The 27,087-nt window shown below is 34.5% G+C and overlaps 1 protein-coding gene across 2 annotated transcripts in view; it reads right to left on the reverse strand.

The window, feature by feature from the left end:
* LOC149576009 (transcription factor) overlaps positions 1–11,398 on the reverse strand; it is a 73,187-nt gene extending 61,789 nt beyond the window's left edge. Inside the window, exons 1-3 of one of the 2 annotated variants that reach the window (XR_016360945.1) lie at positions 11,177–11,398; positions 11,023–11,087; positions 10,150–10,249 (exon numbers count right to left, since the gene is read on the reverse strand). Coding sequence is in view for 1 of the 2 variants with exons in the window: in XM_089816128.1 (XP_089672254.1) it covers positions 11,023–11,087; positions 11,177–11,275 (164 nt within the window). In the remaining variant the exon portion in view is untranslated. The remainder of the gene's footprint in view (positions 1–10,149; positions 10,250–11,022; positions 11,088–11,176) is intronic. The other variant, XM_089816128.1, reaches the window with a different exon arrangement.
* Positions 11,399–27,087: the final 15,689 nt, after the last annotated feature.

Genomic DNA, 27,087 nt, shown 5'->3' on the forward strand with positions numbered 1-27,087 from the left:
AGGTTGCCTCTAATGAACTGTCAAACTCCCTCTCATAATTTCAATCATCGAAGATATTTGCTTTAAGAAACTCACATTATCCAACCTAATCATCAGATAATTCGCGAATCCTAAATCACAGCTTCTTTGAAGCTACTATCATAAGATTGAGGCTGGACAATATTTGGTAGCATGCTTAATGTACCAATCTTCTTTTCTTGCAAGGACATCCTCAGAGACAAAGGAAAAGATCAAGGCAAATAGCTCTTTATAGTAATTATAGAAATACAAAATAAGAGAAATGTAAAACTCAAAGATAATGAGTACTTATATGCACATCCTTGATACGAGTTGCTCCACTGAGGGTCCATATGCAACAAATCAGATTATGTCTTGATATAAGCATTTGTCAAACAACGGGAATAGAACATTGATTATTATTTTCCCCACAATGTAAAATTCCCATTAATATACCAGCTAACTATGTTTGATGCCTTTATATGACCTTCCTGGTAGACGCTAATTTGTACCTCCCAATTCTATTTGATATTTTGAAATGAATGTAACTTAACAACAAAAATTTGTGTCCATCATTTTGTAAGATCTTTGTATCCATCTGTAGAAATTGGTATTTCAGAGTGATCCCTACAAGATCCATCATAAAACATAATACGTACACAAAACACGATCCCTGTGTAGAACATGATCTTTGTAATCCAAGCTCTTGTCATGTCAAAATAAAAAAACAACCCCTAGTGCCATATAGTGCAAGGCTCTCCATTTATACGAACTGTATGATAGTTTGCCTGGTGCCTTCAACTGATTTGGGACTGATATTATGGATAGTCTGAGGAGATAATAATTTAAATTAACCAACCTTGCATAAATCATTAGTGTCTTTGAGATACAAAAATATATGTACACTTCTCTTGTACTGTTTACTCGTGAAACACTCATTAAATGAGTCTTTAATTTTTGTTTCTGGACACTAGGTACAACTCGTGATAAAGAAAGGTATGCACTATCTTTTTGTTGATGGAAGATGTCTCTAGGAGTTAATAATTCCATCCCTATACATGGTGGTAGGGAATCTGTAAATCACTTTAACGTTGATCGTGAAAGCTATCATTTCTGTTCATTTTGAATTGCCGTCTTGACCAGAGCCTTCAAGCAAACGCTACCCTCAATCATTACATTCTTCATAATATATCATACAGAATCATATAAGTATATGATCAATTATTCATTGCTGTATGCACTCCTTTAGAGGAAAGGTGTCTAAGCAATAATGAATTTGCAAACTGAATGCTTTACACTAACAACTCTAACACCACATAGCTAAGTGTATTCATAATCACATTAAACATTATAGGCTACAACAAAGACCCTTGCAATCAGCCCTCCCAAATTGTATGTTTAACCTAGCTTGCACAGTAAATAACATATTGGGCTCCACTTTAGAGTCACAAGAATTAAGAAATACTTCATGTTCTATTGGTGTGCACATGAACAGCCTGCCTTATCCTTTTAATGATCCAACTCTTTGGCATTGAAGAACCGTCAGCTATACACACAAGAGTCTCTTCGGATTCAATGAAGGTGATGCTACTTTTATGAAGCTCTTCAACATACCAACTAGTATTAATTAAAAAATAGTGGCCATTGTGTTGCATCTGTTGCAGATCATACAACCTCCTCTATCTTCATACAATGAAAACTAATGGTATCTATGTGTCCATTCTTGAGTTGCATTAGCTAATCCTCCAATGAAATATTGATGAGATGTCACACAAACTATAATTTGGGATAAACAATTACATATACAACTCTTGATAAAGACTCTATTAGTGTTGAAACACCTCCACCTCTGCAATACCTGAGCCTTATAAACAAACAAGCAGTGATGAAAGACAACTATTCTTTCTCGGGTGTTTTATCTTCATTTTGAGGAAGCCAGAATAGATGGATTAAAGCTTGTGAGGTTACAAATCTATCTCCTTACTCCATCCATGACAACTTGAGATGTCTCAAAGCTTCCATTTCTTTAAAGTCAAGGAACTAGATGGCACATTCCCTCATTAGCCACATCTTTAAAATATTAGTTGATAGATGAATATCCCATTATCATATTTATTAGTCACATGCAAGGTGTGGACTATAATGGATTCTCAACCAAGTGCACTCACTTGGATATTGTTATTTGAAATTTCCTGCTTTAAGCGGTCGAGTGCATCAATTTTCCGACCACTAAACAAAATCTGATAAATCATCAAGGAATTATGTTCGTAATGAATTATGATGTCTCCAATTACTGGGCCTCGTGCTTTTAGATATTTCTACTATTCATTGCTACAATAAAAGTATCACCCACATCCAAGAATATGATAAACTCTATGATCGCGATCATATATAGATAACCCTCAATGTGGATCTTTCTCTAAAGATTACTCACCAGAATCGTCACGTGCTTCGATAATGTATTTTAATGTGAGGCTGACTCTGTTCCTCTTCGAAAATGTGTGAATTGAGATCTGGTTCACTAGAGTAATAGTATGCCAGTAATATATTTTTAACCTCGGGTCCTCTGTACTAAAGTGGCGATCCTTTGAACTGCTCCCCATTGCCAAGCCTTAGAGGACACAAACATTGTTTCTATACTACTGGCACCCACAATGGTCATGATCCACTACGCCATGTTTGTAAGAAAAGCTGAGAGAGGCCTAGAGTTTCCAGTAGAGGCAAAAACAAATAAACCCTTCTCTATAAACCCGAATGCTCGCAGTCGCCTTTCTCTCCCCAATGGACTTTATAAATGACCAGACTTGAGTGGACGAAAAATCCCTACATCTCCCATTTAGAGTTCATCAGAGCTTCCAACTTTAGCAAGCCCGTACAATCCATGCTCCACATCTACTCGCGGGAAAGAAGAATGTCTCAACGCTTGATGAATTTGGCTAACACTCACTAATTGCATTTGATTCAAAGACTCTCAACTTCAATGACATAAACATATAAATCTACGACAATATTACATCTTTCCTCCCAGGCTTTGCTCTAATACCATGTTAGTGAAATAGGATTTGAACTTGTAATAGCACATGTGGAATTTTATGTGTTTTCCAAGTTACTATATGAACGAATATATATGTGAAATAAAGAGGCATGTCTCTTGAAGAGACATGTCTCTTTAACATATTAACTTACATTAGTTATAGTTATAACACAAGTAATATACCCTCAATATATTATACTTGTTATATAACAATATATATAATAAAATATATATATATCACTCTTAATATAAGTTAATTATTCCATATTTAATATTTGTCATATATTATATATCTCACATATATAATATAATTTATCCGACAGAATTATAACATTAACACTTATAATATATAATATCATTCATTACCTTGTACCAATCATCCTGAAATAGACCATCCATAATTTGACAAGCTTGAGTATTTTTACTTTTTAGAATACTCAACTAACAGTTGGGACTTCGAATTTGCTAAAATCTTAGAAATGGTGCAACACTCCATCACTGAGGGTCTCCTAGAAAGTGCATCAACAATAATATTATTTTTCCCCTTGACATATTCAATGTCAAAATCATATGCTTGAACCTTGCTGACCAATTTTTGTTGTCTTTCATTCAACTCCTTCTGTTCCAAAAAGTAACGCAGGCTGTTATGATCAATCTTTGCTATGAACTTACTTCCTAACAAGTACTGTCTAAACTTGGCTAAAGCGTGCATTATGGCCAGCATTTCCTTATCATAAGTAGAATATAATAACTCGCTGCCCCTCAGTTTCCTACTCTCAAAAGCTATGGGATGTCGGTCTTGCATCAAAATTGCCCCGATTCCGCTCCCTGAAGCATCACACTCCAAAACAAAGGATCTAGAAAAATCAGGAAGTGCCAAAATTGGGCACGTGCTCATCACCTGTTTCAGTCTATCAAAGACTGCCTTTGAATCCTCAGTCCATCTAAATGCCCCTTTCCGTGTTAGATCGGTAAAGAGGGTTGCTACCTGAGAAAAACCTTTAGCGAATCGCCTGTAATAAGAACAAAGGCCAAGGAAGCCCCACAACTCAGATACATCTCTCGGTGGTGGCCAATCAAGGATTGCTTGTATCTTTTTCTAATGTACCTTAACTCCCTCTACACCAATCACGTGTCCCAGATAAAGAATCTCAGTTAGTCCAAATTCGCACCTAGACTCCTTTGCAAATAAAGAGTGTTCTTCCATGAGACTAAGGATCTCATCTAAGTGCTGCAAAATGTTCCTCCCAAGTCCTGCTAGAGATCAAGATGTCATCAAAGAAGACCAGCACACTCCTTTGTAGCTATTTTTTAAAGATGTGGTTCATGCATGACTGAAAAGTAGCTGGTGCATTAGTGAACCCAAATGGCATCACCAAAAACTCATTGTGTCCGTAGTGGCATCTGCAAGCTATCTTATGCACATCCTCCTCTTGAACTCGTATCTCATGGTATCCCGATCAAAGATCTATCTTCGAGAAATAAACAACTCCATGAAGCTCATCCAATAACTCATCAATGCGGGGAATCAGATACCTGTTTTTAATGGTCCTCTTATTAAGGGAACAGTAATCAATACACATCTGAAGGGTGCCATCCTTCTTTTTAACCAACATCGCTGAAGAGACAAAAGGGCTGGAGCTGGGCCTAATATGTCTGATATCTAGCAATTCCTTAATCGTCTTCTCTATCTCTTCCTTGTAATGCCTGGGGTGACGATAAGGAGTGGTAATGACAGGTTTGGTGCCCTCCTCTAGCTCAATGATATGCTCAAACCCTCTATCTAGTGGAATACCTAGGGGTAAATCCTCAAAGACCCTCCTATGTTTGTCAAGCATTGTCTGGATGTCATAATGGTATTGTTGTCCTATATCTTATGTTTCCTTAGAAGAGATGAAACACTATGTCGCCCACTCGATATCATCGTGCCTCAAAATGGCTTCCATCCTGTGAGTTGTTATCAACCTGGGCTCCCCTTCTGGCATAGCCTTGAGGACCATCTGTCGGCCATCCTGTAAGAACTCCAACTGCATCTTCTCATGGTCAACCGTATATTTGCCTATGGTCTATAACCACTGTCTCCCCAACATGACATCTAGTCCATCTAAATCCACCACATAAAAATCTTCCTCAAGAAGGAAATCATCAAAATGAATCATAAGTCTTGACACCTTCTCTGCGCATCTCAATCTCTCACCTCCTACCACCCTAACCTCAAACTCAGGTATGTCATCACTCTATAAATTCCTCTTGGTAACCCATCGTGAGCTTATGAAGTTATGTGAGGCACTTGTATCCAAGAGACATATAATACGTTGTCCTTTAACAATTCCTTTCAAACGAAAGGGGTGTCCTGTGGGATCGCTAGAAAGTGATGCTATGATAGGAGGCTACTCCTAGGTACCTGCCTTCTTCTTTTCTCTAGGTGGTCGATCCTCGTTCTCCTCCTCATCACTGCCCTCAACATCGCTGCCCTCCTCCTGCTTATCCTCCTCCTCTGAAAGTACCTCTACATAATGTATCTTGCCCTTGCCAAGGCATCTATGATCCGACGTCCATGCCTCTCTGCAAGTGAAGCATAGTTTCTTCCTCCTGAGTTCATTCTGTGTCTCAAAGTCCATCCTAGGAGGTGTAGCCTTAATCTAGTTTTTGTTCCTTTAGAAAGAAGAGGTCCCCTTATACGTCTTCTTAGGAGGTTGTAATATCAAAGAGGGTGACTCTAGATCGTGTGCAATCTTAATAGCATCATCCAGAGCATTTGGTTTAAGTACCTTAACCAAACCTCTATATCTATCCTACAAACCCTCAGTGAACAACATTACCTTAAGTTATTCTGTCATGTCAGGAACCATCACCGAAATCTACTGAAACTCGTCAATGAAATCATTTAGAGATCCGCCTTGTCGTAGTTGTGCCAAATTCCTGTGATAGACCTCTATATCCTTCCTGTCAAAGTGAGTAATCAGCTTAGAGCTGAAAGTCTCATATGATGTAATGAGACCATGATCCTGTGTAACCAACCCGTGGTGCCACCAATCATATGTCGCTCCCTCTAAGTGCATCGTAGCAAATCTAATGGCTTCTGTCTCTGACATGGGTCTAAGAGTTAGGTACGTGTCTAGCTTGTGCATCCAAGCTCTCGCAAATGTCTTACTACTGCCATCAAAAGTAGGGAGAGATTATTTGTTCATAGCATGCTTTTAAGTCTCTGTTTGGTGCTCTAGGCCTCCTATCCTGTTGTTGTCTATTTGACTCCCTTCTCTGATTTAGATATTGGACAAAGGACATATTTTGTTTAATAAGATTAAGAAACAAATCTCATTCATCATACATTGCCATAACATTGTCTGGTAGTAAATTTGGTGTTGCTAGTGGTGTTGCCTCTTCTTTTGCATTAAACACTGACTCTTAACAACTCGAGGCTATCCAACTAAACTATTACCTCCACTATAATGGCTCTGGGCTCTCCTACTAACAGGGGCTAATTGTTGTCTATTAATTGCAAGTTGTTGAAGCGCGTCAACTACGTTATTCTGCCCATCTCTAATAGCCCGCAATGTTTCCCTTACTTCCCTGTCTCATTCAGTTTCATTATGTGCCATTTGCATGTTGTTTACATGTTCTGCGTGTTCAAAATGATCAACCTGTTTAGCGTGTTCAGTTTGTTCACCTGTTCAAAAAATCAATTCCTCATCCACTATATAGCTATCTTCAATATCAATTTGTTCAGAAGACCTTGTTTGTTCTGGTTGGAGGTGACTGAAACTGTAAAGTTTTTTCTTCATACCCCACTATCATTTTATTTCTTGTTTGACCCACAAGATGGCAAGACCTGTGGCTCTGATACCACTTTAGTATTCCCCATTAAAAACCGTGAATGATAATAAGAGCCAATATGGAAATTTGGTAATGCAGCGCAAACATGTCCAATCTCCAACTCCCAACACTTAATCAGTTTGTCGTCTTCCCCTATAAGGAATGCAAAATCTCAACTATTGTCCACTCCTCATTCGAAAGTCACCTAACTTCATGCAGTTGCCAACCGGACTAGTCACTCGCAACCTGGGAATGATGAAATTGGTTTCCTTCAATACTAGTGCATCCCGTGAGCTACCGCCTATAACGGACTCGCCTAAATATCACGTTACCATTGTGGTTTGTATTTTTCTGAGTATCTTTGTCCTATCCACCTGATGATGACGTTCCTCTGCTATTGCCCTTTAACTCCGATATGCAGATATTAACCAATCTATGACTGTCACTCATGCCCAATATCCAAAGTATGTCCTCCGACTATGCTCAATCACCATACAGAGTCCACTATCAACACCAGTTACTTGCTGTCTATTCCAAAGTGTGTTCACTTGCTGTTATCTCAGAACCTGTACGTGAATACTAGGTTTGCGTCTAGTATCACAACTTTCTTAAGGTATTTCGTCCTTAAGAATAATCCAGCCACATGTTAAGCGACCATCAGGATTTGAAGAATTATCAGATATTCATTCATTGTCTTTCCCAATACGGAGTCTCTTATTTATAACCTCGAAGTGGGGGCAAAGTGTTGGGATAAGAGATGTGGGATAAAACACCAATTTCGTCTTCTAGTAACTTAAGTCACTTTATAAAGTGAATGCCTTAATAAAACATAAAGTAACTTATTAAAGTACTTCAATACATTAAATGCGGAACTCAAGAGAAATCTTCCCTTGTGACTGGCAGGCATCCTTACTGGTAATGTCGTTAATCTATCCGGATGTGGAGATAGATTAACCAGGCGCCAAAAGAACTAGTGCAAACGAGGGGATATGACATCTGCTTACACTAATATTATTATTAATACACAGAGCTTTCATTGAACATGATCCAACCAAGATAATATTAACCGCTAAGGAAGATCAGTGCTCCATACATTATAAAAGACTTGAAGGTGGTTACGCTCCATTTGATAAAATGACCAATACACACAAATACCCAAAGACCACAAAACTAAAGTCTTTTTAACATTTGCTCTTCAATCAAGAAAATCATGAAACGACGGCACTTATTACAAAGTATTGTTGCGTAATCAGGAGTTACGATGCCACAATGACTTAATCACTGACACAAATGATGTATGTCCTTCTATATAGAAGAAAGATTCCAAATAAGAAACACCATTGCAGGTATGGTAATAGCTCCTGCAGCTACCTGTCTTTAATAGTCGGGTTCCTCTAAAACACCCTGATATTGTATAGGTACAGTTCAAGTTAAAGTGATGCTTAAGTTCCTCATTCAATTCCCTCCCTAGCACCATGGATTCCTTATGGGTTTTGGGTTTCTCCTAGCATCCTAGGTTCCTTGTAGGTCCTTCGCCTTCCACAAGGAACCCAATGCGTCAAGGAGAGACCCAAGAAAAAACTTTTTAAAATATTTTTATAAATAAAAAATTCTTGCATATATAACTTTATCGTTATGTGATAAAATTTTGGAAATCGCATTCATTATGAAGGTTTGTGCCATTTCAAAGGCCTTAAGGAACTTGATTACAATGCAAAGATGGCAAGAAATCGAGATCTAACTCTTGAGTGCATTGACTTAGACGTTATTGTTGCAGCTCCTACAATACATGGCTAGTTGAAGTGGCATTGTAACTCATTGAGGTTCAACGAAATAGAACCAAATGTTAGACTTTGATGCTTTGGAAGAATATTATTTACTATCGACTAGAAATTTCATTGTGTATTAGTGTAATACCAGTACTGGGATACGTCGGGATAGGGGGGATGGCAGGAGTAGTTTCTCGGACAGGAGAAAATGAGCCTCATTTTTGGAACAGCAAGGGGACGGCCAAGGGGCGACGGCAAGTGGTGGATGGGGTAGGTAGGGGTGTTGAATAGTATACGTACAGAACTTGAAATTTTAGTTATGAAACGATGTTTCAGCAGAACATACCAAATTAAATACTCAAATACAGCGAAATTACAACATGAACTAGAACCATTGAACATTCAACATAGTAACATATTACATACCCAATAGTAACATTCAAAAATCAAAATTCAAATAGAAATTCAAATACTCATCCCATCTGTGGCATGGTTGCGGAATGGTGGAGGTGGGGGTACTTGGGTACTCAAGTACCCGGTGCAGGGACGTCTCAGGGACGGGTACTTTGAGGTTTGGGAGGGGGTGCGAGTCCTCGTGTTACACTATTGTGTATTGACATTTCATATCATTGAATTATAGATTTATGAGTATTTTTATTTGTGCAAATTATGAGACATTTAAATATTTCTTTTAGTAGCTATTATAAATGCCATTTTTTATATTATACAATTTTAATTTTTTAATGAATATAGCATGCATACATACATATATGCATGCATGCACACACACATACATACATTAATATATATTTTCCAATACCTGTCCCCAACAACCAAAAAAAATGTTATTGTATAATGTTCCAAATACTCATATACACACCTATATCATAACTGATAACTTGAACCATGTTAAAACAGTTTTTATTTAATTGATGAGAATATTGATTGTTGTGAACGTTGTGTTTGGTAAAAAAAATAAAGCATATTTACCTTCAAGAGATAATAAAGCTATGACTAAATTACGGATAGTTCATTTGGATGATTTTGGTCTTGTGTTTATTCAATCTATTGGAAAATCATATTTTGTGTCCATTGATGATGTTTCAAGATTTAACTAGATTTATTTTATGGGACATAAATCCAAAGATTTCACTTAGTTCAAGGATTTTCAAGCCTTCGTTGAAAAGCAATCTTGTAAATAGATTTTGAAATCTGAAAATTGAAGGGTTCTAAGAAATTTGATGAGTTTTGTAATCATATAGGTATTGTTAACAAAAAAACAACTCTTTAATCCCTTCAAGAAAATGGGGCGGTAGAATACAATGCTGGACCAAATTTCTAAACAATTTCTTTTTGCAACTCCACAGTTTAAAAGGTATTATTTCAGTTTGTAATCACTTGTAGCGGTTTATTTAAAACCTCTACACATACTCTTTACATTATAAGCTCACTTTACCATTATATTTAATGAGAAATTATGAAAATAGTTGAAAAATATTTTATAAATAAAATTATAGCCTATTTCTCTATTACCTGCGTGGTTATTGGTGATGTCTTTGAAGAGTGGTGTACATTTTTAAAACACAAGCTTGTAGTTTCCTCACCAGATCCGTCAATTCTGTTCCTGTATTTTCTGGGTACGTTGAAAATATATAGATAATGTCATTTAATGATCTGTGTTGCTCATAGTTTTGAGAAATATTATCTACTTAAATGAGAGATAAAATCTGGAATTTTCAGCTTGGCGATATTCTGTTTTTTGTTGAAATTCGGAATTATAAGTTTGTTGCAAGTGTTTATTTTATCTGCACTCTATTTGTCATTCCGAACCCATTGCAAATACGTTTCAGAAACTCAGATAAAACTAACGCAAACAGGACAGCAAATTTAACTAGAAAATTGAAAAAATTTGCTACAGGTTTTCTTATTATACGATAATGTAGAATTTCTATAATCAAGATACGCCGTCACAAATAAATTGCAGACAACAATTCGTCCTTAGTTGCAAAGGCAAGGAACAAGGAGTAATCACTTCAGCTCTTTTTATTCTTCTCCTTTCGAAGAATGCGACAGTCTCAGTAAGATGATGATGTGACCGCACTCTAAAGGTGAAAATGAGAGAGCGTTCTCTCAATGCGGCATCAGACAATTCAAACAGGCATATTGCGTCCAAACACGTATAAAATAGTTGACGGGCATTTTTTTAGGTCGTGACCTAGCCAGAAACAAAGGGCTCTATTCACATCATTTTCTAGGTTTTGTCAACGAGGAAAGACGAAAGGTGCTAGGGTTTAAGAAATTTCAAGCCCTTGTTTAACAAAAAAAGAAAACTGTTTGACATTAAGCTAAATGTTTATAATTCATAGGCCAAAGTTTGAATGAACTCAGATAAACGAGAAAACTTACAGTTTTATGTCTCCTTCGTTAAAGACACTGTAATTGAGACTGGGTTGTTGCAATCCGTCTGGAAGCTGCATAAACAATATTAAAGGTTAACTAAAACCAAGACAAAAAAAAAACATTTTTTTCCGTAGCATATATTGAGAGGGAAGATAAATACAGTGGGAGAAGATTGTTGGATGTGAGAGGATATTTCACTGCCCTCTTGCTTGGGCTCCCCAGTGTTGGCTCTCTTCATTTCGCTGGTTAACTCATTCATCGAAGAACAAAGTTGTCCCCGGTGAAAAATGAGTACACTCAGGTTCTCGCATATGAGAAGCTGAGAATTGTATTTTTTTAAAAATAAGTTTATAATTAAGCTCTACGCTTAAAGCAGTGAAATTTTCACCACAACTCAGGTAATTAAAGGTGAGTGGATAGATAGATAGATAAAATTTTAACGTCCATGAGGCCAAAAATAGCCTATGGGACAGCAAGATAACTCAAGCAGACTTAAGTAGCGCTGTTCGTCTCTTGTGTAGACTAATGATGAGCCCCCCCAATTGCTCAATGTACTCTTCGTTGAACAGGTTATGCCAAGAACTGTCACATATAGTATCCGCAAACTTATCCCTGCTATCCTTGTAGGCCTCACATTCTAGAATAAAGTGCTGTTCAGTTTCCACTTTCCCAGAATTGCAAAATCTGCAAATTCTCTCTTCCCAAGCCTCCTTTGGCCTCTTCCAACGCCCGGTCTCACAACGAAGTTGGTGAGAGTTGGTTCTCAGCTGAGCAATAAGAATTTTAGCTCTCCAAGAAATGTTGGCTCCTATGTACACTTTTTCAAGTTGATCACAAGTGGGGTTGAACTCATTTATATAATATAGTTTCTTCCTCCCAATCTCGCTTCCCCAATTTCTCTTGTAGAATTTCTCCATAACAAAGACCTTTATTTCTTTATTACTTGTGGGGCACATATTGAAATGAATATTCCATTTACTCATCCACTTGATGTTTTGTTGCATCCATGTCCTTTTTCGCTTACATAGTGTGTCACTAAAGACAACTTTCGGCCATCTATCCTCTTCCATTTTTTCGATTCTTTTTAGATAGCTTAAAAGGCGAACCATAGCAAGTGCCTCAATAGGCGCAGCCCCCATTTCACTTAGCATGATGTCATATGGAACAGTGCTTTTAATTTTAAACTTGCTTGTAATCAAGCGCTTTTGGATTCCTTCGATTTGTTTCCATTGTGCTATAGTAGTGCTGCTGGCCCATAATTCACACCCATAAAGAACAACTGGCAGCACAAGAAGACCAAACAAGGTTTGAATAGTTTTCCAATCCCACAACTCCACTTCACGGCACCTATTCTGAAGAGCGTAGAAAGCCTTCCATTCACCTAATGTCCTTTTATACCTGCAGCTAGACCAGCTTAGTTTTTTGTTGAAATCGATGCCAAGGTATTTATATTCCGCAACTTCTTCGAGAACACTTCCATTGTAATAAAATTCATGTTGATGCTGTTTTTTATTATTAGAGAAAATCATAACCTTGGTTTTGCTGATATTGACTTGCATCCCCACCATTCTACAAAAGCGCTCAAGAGAAGATAGATGGTCTTGCAAACCACAAGCAGATTTGGCAATTAAAATGAGGTCGTCCGCATATAGGAGTAGCTTTATAACAAATTCCCCTAGCTGAATGCCTTCACGCTCTTGCGTGTTTAACCACTCTTCCAGTTTGTCAATATATAAACCAAATAAAGTAGGGGATAAAGGGCAGCCCTGTTTGACCCCGATATCGCTCCTAAAACATTCTGAAATGCCATTTGAAGTTCTGATTTTGACTTTCACCTCTTCGTACATTCTATGAGCAGCAGCTCTGAGATGCCTAGGAATCCCCAATTCTTCCATCCTCAACCAAAGCTTGTCTCTCGGAACGATATCAAAAGCCTTTTTGAAGTCAACAAAGCAACAAAAAACCTCTTCTTTTTTCTCCCACTCTTTTTCAATAATGTGTCTCAGAGTGACACAGTGATCCACTGTCGAGTGCTTTGGCCTAAAACCAGCTTGCCCTTTAGCACGTTTATGATTTTCTTCTGCCCATTTGCTGATCCTAGTTTCTATCATACTACCAAAAAGTTTAGCAAAGAGGGGATTGATCATTATAGTCCTGTAGTTGGAGGGATTGTTAACATCACCACTCTTAAAAAGTGGTATTGCAAGGCTGATTGTCCAATCTTTCGGAAACCCTTCCTGGCAGATTTTGTTGAAGATTTCAGTGATGTGCGGTGCAAGAGTTTTCATACCCCACTTCAAATATTCAGCTTAGAGCGCAACAAGGTCTTTTGCTTTGCCTCCACCCAACTTCTTAATCCCCGTCTCTATCTCTTGCACAGTAAAAATATTTGTGGTATCATTGACCAAAGGTGGTTGTCCCACTCCACCCTCTTGTTCATAAAGTTTCTTAGCATAATCAAACCATTGGGTGGCAGTAATATTATTTTCAGTTTGCTTCCTCCTTGGTTGGAGTTCTTTCCAAAAACGTTTGGGGTTATTTCTGCCCAAGAAAATTAGCTCCTCTCTCCTTGTGGACATAAAATCGATTTTTTTCTTCTTTAGGATCTGTTTGTAGGTCTTAATGTCAAGGTTAGTTTTATTTGACTCCCTTAGATTTCTCCTAGCCCTCTTGCATTCCTTATCAAACCATGCATTGGCTGGAAAACAATTAGTTTCAGATTTTCTATTTTTTGCTCTCTTGCATTTTGAAAGAGCCTTGTGAATCAGATTTGATAAATCATGACTATTAACACCATGCTTATACATAGGGTGTCCCATACAAAGTTCCTCAAGAGCAGCCCTGAAAGTGTTACTATTTTCTGAAGTTAACAAAATTCTGCCCTGAGAAGGTGGGTGTTGAGGGCCTTGGATTTTTGCCCCAATCCGTCTATCCTTTGCCCAATACAAATTTACGTACAGTGGTCTATGATCTGATTTGAGATCCCAAATGTGCTCTCCAATTTCAACTTCTTCAATATTGTTATACAAATGCTGCGAACAAATTACATAGTCTACCACACTTGCCCCGTTGTATGTGTTGCAAGTGAAATTGCCCGACTTAGCCCATCTAGCCAAACCATTACAGATTATTAGATCAAATGTGCCACACAAAGTGATCAATTCTTCCCCAAAATGATTGCAGCCTTTAGCATCTTCGGATATTCTATCCCATGGATGATTTCTCTCTTCTGTGAGCCAAATAGGGTTATCATTTACTTCGGAGCTGAAAATACTTGCTTGCCAATTTGCTGTCCTAGCATTGAAATCTCCAACGAGAAGGACATCCCCACGTTGTGAAAAAATAGCAACATCTTTCTTTAACGTAGCATAAGGGTCATTGTGATCTAAACCACACTTTTTATAAATTTTAGATACTTGTGGAGCAAAGTAACAAGCTGCAATCCTGAGAAGAGTGTTATTTTCCACGATTTTGAGCCATATAAATTGTTTATTAGAATCAGTCTTTTCCAGCTGAATGACACGACCTTCTTTTTCTTTTACTAGAACCATTATACCTCCATAACCTTTACCATTTCCCGCTGCCTCATTCCACACTGCCATCTTCCAGTAGCCTTCAAACAATGGGGTCTTACATCCCTCATGCTCATGTGTCTCTATGAGACAAATAATGTCTTTGCCTTCCGCAATAGGCCCTAACCCAGGCCCACGTCTCCACGGATAACCTCTGCAATTCCAACAAACTAAACTTAAGGACGCCTGGGTTAAGCTTGATTGCTATTTATTTTGATGCGAAAGACTCAAAGTTGAGTTATTATCGCTAGGTGTGATTATGGATCTTGTTGTATCGCTGCCTGTTAAGGTGTTTGTTGTTGCACCTTTGTTGCCTTCTTGCTGCCCTTCATTGTAGCGGTGGCCAAAATGAGCAATAACTGCTTTTCCCTTGAACATCCAAGCTCTTTTGCCTTCATTTCTAGCTGTTCTGATTTTTTCCATTTCCATCCTTCTTTCTACTTGCTGTCTCATAGTTAAATCCTCCTCTAAAACGAAGCGAGAACCCCACAAAAGCTGTTTTTTGTTAAGTAGATTTTGTTTGTCGCTAATGCTGAGCATGACTACCTTGATTGGCCTATTTCTCTCAGTGTGTGGTTTGCCAACCCTCCAAGCTTGGCAGATTTGTCCTTGCCACAACAGCACATCTTGTAGGAAATCCCTCGTTAGGTCAAGGGTATGTTCGCCTTCCCCATAGTCTTTTATCCCCTTGATAATTATATTGGATGCCCTAAGCTGCCTTTCCTTGACCTCTTTGTCTTGCATGTTCACACGAATCTTTGCCTCTTCTCTTGCCATATCAGGGTGTTTGCTGTTTTTGTCCCAAGTTTTGGTGACTTCTGCAAAACTCCTTCTCTTCTCTTCACCATCTGCCTTTCCTGGCAAACTAGTGTGAAGAATCGTTTTCTCCTTATTATGAGATGACTCGGTATTTGCTGTGACCTTGTTTGTTTCCAATGTCACATTCAGGTTTTTCCATTCATCCTTCATATTCTGCCATTCAAGCTTCCCGGCTAAAAGTGTTTCTTGCAACGTTGAGATTTGAGCTTTTAAAGTGTTGTTATCATCTGCAAGAGTTTTATTTGTTACAATTAGCACCTGTATATTGCGGTAACTTTCTTGCTCCTTAGCCTCTAGGAGCTCCAACCTCCTCTTGGCCCTCAAAAGTTCTTGCACATAAAGATCTGGGCACCAAGCGAGAGGTGTGGAGGTAGGGCTGTAACTGACAGACTCATCGAAGTTATTACTACCATACAGATGACTGTCACCACTTAAGTGTGGAGGAGGGCACATTTTGACTTGTTTATGCAATCTTTGCCCGTGTTTTTGCTTGTCCTGTGACCCTTTCATACGAGCAAGTCTACGTTTTAAAATGCCCTTGAACTGTTTAACATTGACCCAGATATATTTTTCTGTCTTGCCAAGTGATGCCATTTTGACTTGCCCTAAATGGTTAGTTTCAAAGTGTACCATAATTTCTTGACCGTTTTTTACCAATGAGATGGTTTGTTTTTCCATGGTTTGCATATCCACCGTTTGTTTTCTCATTTGTGTATCCTCAATTTGTTTTTCCATTGATCAAAAGAAAGAAGGGCGAAACAAAAGCTAACAAGAGCAAATATATAAAACAAAACCAAAAAGTGCACCTTGAAACCCCTGGCTTAAGGCCTGCCACTATCTTGCTGTGGGCTGGGCCCCAGTCTTCGTTTTACCCTTGGAAACGGGCCTACCTAGGATCTGAACCCTGTCTGGTATTGTGTCTGCTGCCCTGGTCCCACTGTTTCTTTGAGGGACCTTTCTTTGAAAAAAAACAAAGTCAGTGTCTTTATAAGAGTTTTTAAATGCTACCAATCGCACAAGTGTGCAATGGGTAAGGCGTAATTATTATTATTTTTATTTATAAAGGCTTTTTAAATCTTCTATTTTCATTAATAGACAATTAAGTTTTCAATCAATGAATGCAATCAAAACTTTTAACTGTCATTAATAGATAATTACGAATACAACAAAAAGTTTTTATAATTATTAGTACTTGTCTATAAGCTAAGGTACTACGAATTTATTTCATTAACTAGTTATTAAATAAATTCTAATTTACCAACTAGAATTCATTTTGTTTGTTTTCTTCTATAAATGTTAAGTTTTTCAAAAATAGATGATAATTTTTTAACTTCATTATTTTACAATATTAATTTGCTATGTTTACATTAGTTGATTGTATTGGGCTCTTATATGGATATCCATATACGATATTTATTATTATATGAAATATTTTTTAATCCTTTAGATATTAGGTTTAAAAATATTTTACATTAATAATTTATTTGATTTGAATCTAGAAACTACAATCATTCATGCATGTAAGTGCAGACACTGCTTTGTATTCACCTAGAATTTAGAACTATTACCAACTTCATTGCCTATGCAAATATAGAAAAAAAATTGGGAGTTGCTACCGCAAGTGCCTGAAATCAATCAAAATACTTAGGGAGCTTAATTATGGTGCTCTGTTTGAAATTGTACATTTGTGAAAAATCCACCATTCCACATTTTGTACGTTGCATGCCGAAGAGTGACCAAAAATTTACATTAAAATTGGATGTTTTGATGATCAATTTTTGTTTCTTCTAGTTTTTCATTACTTTACTATATACATGACTCTATGGAATTGACAAGTAATTGTTCTGTCAAAATTTAGTCGAGTATGCTTATTTGTCTGCTAAAATATGTGTTGGGTTTGCCAATTATATTTCCTTTTGGATTAAGTATTAGCATTGACCTATCATTGGTACTGGCGTGAATGTTGGTATAGGATTAGTTTTTTGAAAAAGAAAAAGAAAAAGAATTTGACAAACTTAGCACTAGATATACTCCTTGCTCTCTCAAGTATTGAGTTGAGAATGAATCTTCTTCTTTTGAAATGAATCCAATTATTCATTTCCCTTGTTGCTATCTATTTAGTTTACATACTCTTGTCTCCTACTATTCCTTTTGAGAATGGTTGTGATTTGGGTTTTAGATAGAAAGTGGTGGCAAACCTACAATGACTAGTTTTCTTACAAGAATTGATTTATTCAAAAAAAATAGAGCTCCCTTCCAAAATCAAATTTATACGCATAACATGTGATTGCCAAATTCAATGAAGATAGCCATTCTCGATGTATTTTTCCTTAAAATTATGAAATCAACCCTAAACTAGTTGCATATATGGATGATTCTACCTATTTCAATGGACTGGGAAAATTCTTGGTGTTATACAATGGCTTCAAATGATGAGAGTGTTTGAATCAAAGAAGTGTTTAAATTCTATCAGTGAGGGTTATTCTATTGAGAATGTTTCAATGGCTGAGAAAAATAACACACCTCTTGGTGATAGTAGAAACGATCAAATGGAATACAAATGATAAATGTCAATCGTTCTCACATAACACTCTATTTAAAACCTACTGACTTTGATACATTAAGGGACAATAAACAAGGCTGGACTTTTTTTTATGAAAATGAATAATCTATAAATTATATGCAATATCTAATGTTGAAATTTTTTAGGGTTTTGATAAAACAAGAGTCATAAAAAATAAAATTATTTATAACTACTCTCTGATCTTTACTTATAGAGCACTATTATACTACTCTATCATGTTGTGTTTAATTCAAATAACCATACTTATTTACTTAACTAGAGGCAAGTACTTAGCCACATCATGGCACTTGTTAATAGATGATTGAGTTTTAGAACTAAATGAGTATTATGTGGTTGCACAATGTGCACATAGGTTATATTGTTTGGAGTATTATTATTGAAAACATGTGCATATTCTTTTTCCTTTTTTAATAGTATTAGATAATAGGTAGATTACATGTGAATTATTGTATAGGAAAATAGAGTGATTGCCTCTACCTTCATTGTCGAGTCGCCATGTGAGTTATTTTTATGTCAATATATCATGCATGCATGCAAGCATTAAAAGAAAAATGGAAAATAGATTATCTTATAAACCTAATTTGGCCTCTATTTAAAAAATAATTGCATTTTTGAATGATACTAATGTTTTGTGTGTTTTACAAACAATAATATTTTTAAGTAATATTAATTTTTATTAAATAATTTAAATATAAAGAAATATTAAATAGTTTTTCTTTTTAGTTTCAATTACTAATTAATTTTATATTTAATTTAGATTATAAAATCGCTAACATATATTTATTTATTTATATGTTGCTTACCAATTTATTTATTTTTTTACAATAATAATAAATCTAAATCTAATTTAATGACACTTTTTAAATTTATGTAAAAATTATAAATAATTTCAAGAAAAATAAACTTTATAATATTTTAATTAAAATAATTAAATATACATTTTGTAATTTATACTTTATTTTTTATATTACATTTTACTGTGACTTTATTTTTGTAAACTTTTTTCCTGTGTTAATGTGTTTCTATTGGTACAAATTGCATGTGCGAGGGGGAGATACCAATGTTTATAGGGAAGATGACCTAGTAACCACATAAGCTAACTTCGAGCACCTAGAACTCTTAATTTGTACGTTGAAATGTGCCTAATTTTTCAATGAACATATGTAGGTGAGTGAAGAGCTTAAAGCTAACCTTTTAGCTTTTCTGCATTTACGGAGCTCTCTGTATAACTCATAGACTATGAGATGTTCTATAAGTATCTTTTTAAAACGTTCGCTTGGAACCCATTGTGTTCACCACTCAGCTTTTCTACATTTACGGAGCTGTCTATAGAACTCGTAGACTACAAGGTGGTCTAAATGTGCCTTTTCAAAATATTCGCCTGAAACCCATTATGTTCACTGCCCAATAATCACTCACCCAAAAAAAATACTTTTTGCACAAATGGACCAATCAACAACCAAGAAAGCTAAAGAACTCCCCAAGTTTACAAATTTGGCTTCGTTGAAGAAAATTAATGTGTAGTATTGCCCAAAGTTGAAAAATTACAAGGTTTGAAACACGTGAAGTCTTATTGCCCCAAATTGAATTATAATTTATATTATTATTAGTCTTATTTCCCTAAAGTTAAATAAGACTAATAATAATATAAATTATAATTGAATTTCTCAAAAAAGCTATGAGTAAATATAATAGAAGGTTACTCTCTATCTCTGCATTTTTTTGATAGGTAACAAGGATTTTGTATTGATTTTAGAAAAGATAATGCTTACATAGGTATGTCATATTATAAAGTGGTCATTATCTCAAAAGTCCTCCTAAAATCCCTCCCCCATTGACATTTAAAGTCAATATATACATAGGGCATTAACACTCATTCTCTATCTATGTTTTTGTTAATATAAACTATCAACATAATAGCATTAATCGATTTCCTATAGCCTATAAGGTCAGAGTTTAAGCTCATATGTCCAATTTTAAATCCTAGTCATCACAAGGGATTTTTTGAGTTTCTCCAATATGCTAGATGTATGATTTCATAAGGCTTATCACTACTTAGATTTTGTTTGCTAGACCAAGACTTTGATATATATTACAACTTCCTTCTGTAATCAGTTGTATAGTGTCACCTATACAATTTTGATATCGATGGCTTTAAGTAAATAAAATATAGTGGAACAAATATAGCTGTAATTTTTGACAAAACAAGTAAAATTTTGGTTTGATTATAGTATATAGGTGTGATATCAAGACTAAAAATGGATGTTTTATGTATACTCTTAATTGGAAGAGCACATTGTAAATTCATTAGCAAATTTGAGGAAATCTAATCAATATATCTCCAAACATGGCATCTCCTATTTTCGTGCTCAACTTGGGTTAATCTTCAGTATATAACCATATTTAAGTAAACATGTGTTTGAATTCCATTTTCTAAGTAAAATTAAGCGAAGTATCTTTTGGATGTAATTGAATGTGCTCCACTAACCAACAAACCAAATCCTCAATAAGACAATGGAAATAGATTCCAGACAAACTTTCTCTCATTTATCAAATCATAGTAACCTACAATTCATAAATAGAAAAAGTCAAAAATGGACAAGATGACTATAAAAAAACCAACACACAATGTCATTAAGAAATCTTATTGAGTTTTGAGCAAAATGTGAACTTCATCAATCAATGCGTAAAGATAGTTATGAATTCTTGCATTTGATAATGTGTACAAATCTTGTTTATATTATATTTGGCATTATATATTAACACTAGGAGAAATAATGAAAGGTTCCTCTCAAACACATGTATTCATATTTACTCAAGTAACTATGGATAGAAAACATGTAAATAGATATATATTTAATTATCTCGATTAGTAATGTTGTAGTCTCGCAATATGACATAAGCTTTTATGGTGAGAAGCACCAAGGTAATAAGCCCTTGTTTTAAATTTAATAAGAGTTAGTAATTGAGAAAAAAAAAAACTCTTAAAAAGAAGCATCCAATGTAATAATCATAATTGGTGAACATGGTATATACATAAATGCCATTGACAAAAATGCTATAGGAGAAAAGAGTTGTATGGAAAGATCAAACATAAAAAATGTGTTAAGATATATATTCCCTTATTATATAGCTAGCTCAGACTTTCAACATTAAGGAAAACTCTTCACCAAGCACGACCCATATGTACATTCAAATCAAATGGGAATTAGATGACCCAGGGAACTTATAAATCAAACCAATTTTGCAACCTAACTTTGAAACTCAAACTTTAAATTTGGAAACATTCATAGAAAGGGATAATGTATTGGATTGTCAAGCATATTAACATACATAATTATAAATCCCAAAGGCTACATAGAAATAAAAAAATGTTCATGGAATACTAGAATATTAGAATATGAGATGACCAATCTCCAAATAAGAGAGAGGTCTCTCGGTCTAAATAAGATAAACTGAAACATAACTCAAATGTGAAATAACTAAATCTAATTAGATTATGATTTAGAATGGAATGTAAAGATGCTCACAGTGGTTCCCTAAGCAACTAACAAATATTTCTTACAAATTACAAGATTAAATAAAGGACTACAAGTTACAAAACCTAATAATGCTTAAGAATTAATAACATACTATACCAATTTTAGTAATCATATTAAAACACAATTAAGAAAATAATATATACATTAAAGAAATCATTATATTAATGGAGAAATATCAAAACATTATTCTTTAACCATAACACAGGAGTAAGTCATCCTAAACACCAATAAAGATACTCGTATAACTAGGGAAAACAATCCTATGATTCCTATAGTGAAGCTTGTTAATTGGAATTTGAAGACTAACTCATATTCATGAGCTTGAAGTGCATTTGAAGCTACAAGGAGACATAAAGTGAAAGGAATCAGACCAAAAAGAGACTTTGAATAAAAATCAATTAAACTTCAAAAACGTGATCAATTGTGCATAAATATTTTTTGAAAATCCACATTAGAGGTCATATTAAATGAATATATCAATTTTGCAAAGGAATATATGCCTTCCTAAGTCCCCAATTGCTAAGGGGCATCTATATACCTTCTCAAGACTAAACAAGGAAATAAATGATGTAAAGATGCTCTTAAACTGATTTCGATGTAAGGAAAGGTGTGGCCTCTCAAAGACCTTTGTAATGATACAAAGGTGAATGCATCAATATGTAAACATGACATAAAATGTCTCGAGCGATACTATGGGTTTTCTTCCCCATTCTTTTTCCCCAAGTGCCTAAACTTTGAATAGGGATAAAAAATTTGTAAATTATTTGGAATAATAAATATGGCATTTAGCCTCTTATACACACACACACACACATATATATATATACATACATACATACATACATATGTATATATGTATATGCATATGTATATGTATATGTATATGTATATGTATGTATGTATGTATGTATGTAATTGCTACTTATTTCAATTCCCCTTTTTTCAATATTAGTTTCCAATCTTAAGCATTGGTTTCTCCACTTAAATAGGGAAAGATTTTAGTTTGTCATTTCTCCTTGATTAAATTTTAACATGGGAACACTCCAACTACCTAATTTTAAGTAGAAATTGAAATTAAGAAGTCACATAGGGACATGGGGCAATTTATTTTTCTTACACCTGGCTTCAATACTCACCTTGTAAGATATAAAGAGAGGAGCAAAGTTATGGAGTCTCAAATTCAAAAATCCACAAAAAATGAGACATTCTCAATGTGCAAAAATGAATTGCAAATTGTACTGAATGAATGTGTTAGATTACAAAGAGGGATCATCCTTATAAAGGAGATCCAAAACCCTAAAAGGTAAAACCTAGGTTGCATTATAATAATTCATAAAAGAATTAATTATTAGATGTGAATTTTAGCTTAAGTAAAATAGAGTTAATTAGAAAATATCTAATTACTCTAACAACCCCCCTTAATATAAAGTTAGGGTGTAGCTAAAAACCTAGAAACTACTACTAAAAGTAAATGTGGGTCCTAGCAACAAAGTATAATGAGATACCCAAGCACAATCAAATCTCTGTAAAGAGGAGAGAAACTCACATGGGAAAAACCCTACTCCAAGATGGAAAGAACTAGTGAAAAATTGAAGAAGCCTCCAAACTAGAGAATGTACTAGGAGATAAGAACAAAAAAGATGACCATGAAGAACACCACTGAAGTATGTAGAAGCTACAAAGCTTTGTCAAAAAAGTAATTGTTGATCTAAAGGACCTCCACTAAAATAGAACTTGACCAAGTAGAGAAGACTATAATCTGCATTAGTGCTCTCAGAAGACACTACTCGAATCAAGTGGTACACAAAGGCTAACAACTGAACTCAAAGATATAGATGACATAAAACACCAAATCCTGATGAGCAACACATGAATCAATTCAATTTCTTAATTACAAATCAAAATTATCTTCCATATTTTATCCTATAAATTTTAGCAATATGGCAGACATGAGGTAGATAGATCTTCCAAAATAATTTCAACAAATGAGTTCTCAGACCTACCTCAATCTAACAGTTGAAATTATGGACAATCTAGTGAATGCATGCAAACCCAAATTCTCTGAAACTTTCAACAATTCTTTTGCTCCAATTCCAAATTTTCCTTCCCAAACCTATGTGTGTAGAAATGAGCTTGAATCTCTTAATAAAGAGTTTAACTCTACCTAGGGTTTTTGATTTTCGAACATGCAAAGACCTCTTCTTAAAATAAACTTTTATTATTTAATCCTTTTAAGCATACTTAAAGAACTTTTTAATTAAAATATTTTTTTATATTTTATTTTCCTCCACTTTATTAATTAGTACAAGCATTATTGAAAGTGTAGCCTGTTATTTAAATTAATAATAATTAAAGCCTATTATTTAAATCCAACTCTAATTTAATTATTAATAATTATATAATTATAATAAAATAATATTGAATCTTTAATCTTTTAATATTCTAATTCTCATTTTATCCAACTTCTTAAATTAGACTTTTAAATTAAATCTTTTAAATTGAAGTACATAGTTAATTAATTTCTAATTAATTAAATATCATCATATTCTAATTTTCTTTTAACCAATTTTTCAAATTAGACTTGCAAAATAAGTCTTTTAAATTAAAGCATATATTTAATTAGTTTGTAATTAATTAAATATTCACATATTTTAATATTTTCTTTTTAATCAAATAATATTTATTAATTCTCAATATTACAAGATCAACCCAAATATTATAATTAAATCATTTACCAAATAAATCACATAGTCAAGTCCACATAAAAGCAACATTACCAAATTTGACCAAAACGTACCAAAACTTAAAAGTAAACAACACGGACAAAGATAAACTCATGGGTTTAAAAATGGTGGAAAGTCAAAAACATGACCTTCTTAAGAAAAGTAATTAAGTTATGGCTGGGATTGGACCTAAACATTATCTCCTCATTCTTACCATTAAGTTATTGCGATAGGCCACGCTCATCCTGACAATCCAGGGAAGTTGATACCCAATACCTATAATTTGTATAAAATATGAGCATTTTATGTATACATATATGTCTAAGCTAAACAATCAATGAAAGGGAGTAGTACATCATGTAGATCATGACTAACAAGTAACTATGACTCCCTCATTTAACCACATCAGACAGAAAAGTAAAAAAAAAACTACGCACACCATACACATGCAAGTATGGGGTAAGTACTATAATAAGTCTTGAGTACAAATCATCACATATTTAAACATGGAAACTCATCATTGTGAATACAAAATACTCATCATTTGATATCATCATGAAAGCAACCACATTTACTAACTTAGAACTATTAAGGCATCATTAATGCGCTAGTAATCATAATCATCAATAAACATGTGAAATATAATCAACTAAGTAATTCTTTATTAATATACATGTAATCCAAGTCATGAAATAATGTCATAATTATAAATTCAATATCCTTGAAACTAACACATGCATGAAATAGGCATAAAAGAGTTTGGTAGATATAATAGAAAAGCAAACTATGAGTGGGCATTACATCCACCCCACTAGAATCAGGCTTACTCCTAGAAGCCAACTATAATGACTAGGGTAACTAAAAGTCAAAGAGTACTATCTACAATGTCAAACAAAATGATCATTTAAGAAACTAATATAAATAAGTTAACTATGTATACACTTTTAGTCACTTAGAGTAGTATGATTTTGGTTTAATAATAAACTGAAAACCATATTAATCCAACATTCATATTTTTAATAAATACCGAAACAAATCCCCTAAAACACTCCAAATAAAAGATCAACATCTCTCAATCCATAGAAAACATAAAATTTATAATGCATAGACATAAATCAAAAGTCAAGAACATAAATGTTATGAGTTTCCAATTTTCATGTTCAAAAGTTCCACCATTTATAATTTTTTGTTCAAACTATTTAGGTTCAAGTTTGATATTGATAAATGTTTATTGTTTAAATCATGTTTCAAGTTTAACTACTTGTTAACTAATGGCACATAATATGCCCAGAGTTCCTAGTGTTGAAACTTAGGCTCTGATACCAAATGTACTGCCTCACTCGAGAACCTAAGAGAAATAAACCTAACATGTTACAATATTTACTAATTTTTTTATATAATAAGTTTAAATAATATGAAAGTAACAATAATGCAGAAGCAATATATACATACACATCAAATACACAAAAGAAAATTACAAATACAATTTCCATTCCTCAAAGGTTCCTTCACATTGAATCACATTACAAAGTTTGTATTAATTAGTTTAAGTCTCAAGTACAAAGTTTCCTAATCATAAAGAAATAACAAATACATTATCACATAAGAAAATGCATAAGTACAACTAATAATATGAAAGCACGTCCAATGAATAACATCCACTGCACATGTCATAGGGTATGTGAAACTAGATACAAGTACATCAATATACAATACAATATTCCGTAGGATCTAAAAATACATGATACATAGATACCTCAAACGAATAGAAGTCTCCAAGTTAAGAATAAGAATGATAATGGTACCATTGTATCAACTAGCATCCAACAACTAGCAATGTAAGGGGGACCTAAATGGTAAGTAGACATTATCTCCCGACTGCGTGGTCACCTAATCAGACTCCCCCTCCTACTGTGCAAGAGAGATAATGTACTATCCACACACAGATAATCAAATCATAAAACAATCCTAGGTAAGGAATCTTGATAGCCAAATCTACCTCAAGGGTAACACAAAATACTGATAAAGAAAAGATAACCAAAGTCCAAAAGACACTCATCCAAACCAACATCACATTCCAAAATGAACAACAAATACCAAGTACAAATCAAATATCAAAACCAAAAAGATACAACCACCTCCAAATCAATGTCAAGTGTCTTAAGCACAATAACCAATAGATAACAACTATCGTGAATAAAAGTAAATCACCAATCACTAACTGCAACAATGAAAACACCACCAATGAATAATTGATCATTCATTAATAAAAGTCAACTGTCAACAATAAATGACATCCAATAAATGAGTAACAACTCACAATTGGACTGAGAAGTGGGATTTTCTTGCTAGTTCTTTCTCCATGGAGTTCTTGAACTAGTTATTACACACACACACACACACACACACACACACACACACCACTTTCACCCAAAAAAAAAAAAAAAAACCTCACAATAATTACACAACTAGAGGCAAATATAAAAAAACCATGAAAGAGACTTGTGCTACATACTATGGAGTGTCATCAGCCAACTTTATAATTACCCTAGCAGTCTCTCAGGACCTCAGAACTCTATGCAAAATTAGAATACCATCTCATGAAGACAAGGAGACTAGTCACACCTCTCAAGGTATCATCTCATTCTCATCCATAGTCTATACAAGTACTCAAGGCACGGACGAGAAAAAATCTCTAACTTATCATTTTAATTTATCTCAAAGCATGGGGAGGAAAGTATTTTAATTACTATGTTATTACTTGTTACACAACTTACAATGAATTACCGTGGCAGCCACTTTGGGCCCTAATCCCCATTGCAAGCCACTCT

The sequence above is a fragment of the Cupressus sempervirens genome, chromosome 1 (genome assembly GCF_028749045.1).
Source record: "Cupressus sempervirens isolate cs-2001-9-10 chromosome 1, ASM2874904v1, whole genome shotgun sequence".
NCBI classification, from domain to species: domain Eukaryota; kingdom Viridiplantae; phylum Streptophyta; class Pinopsida; order Cupressales; family Cupressaceae; genus Cupressus; species Cupressus sempervirens.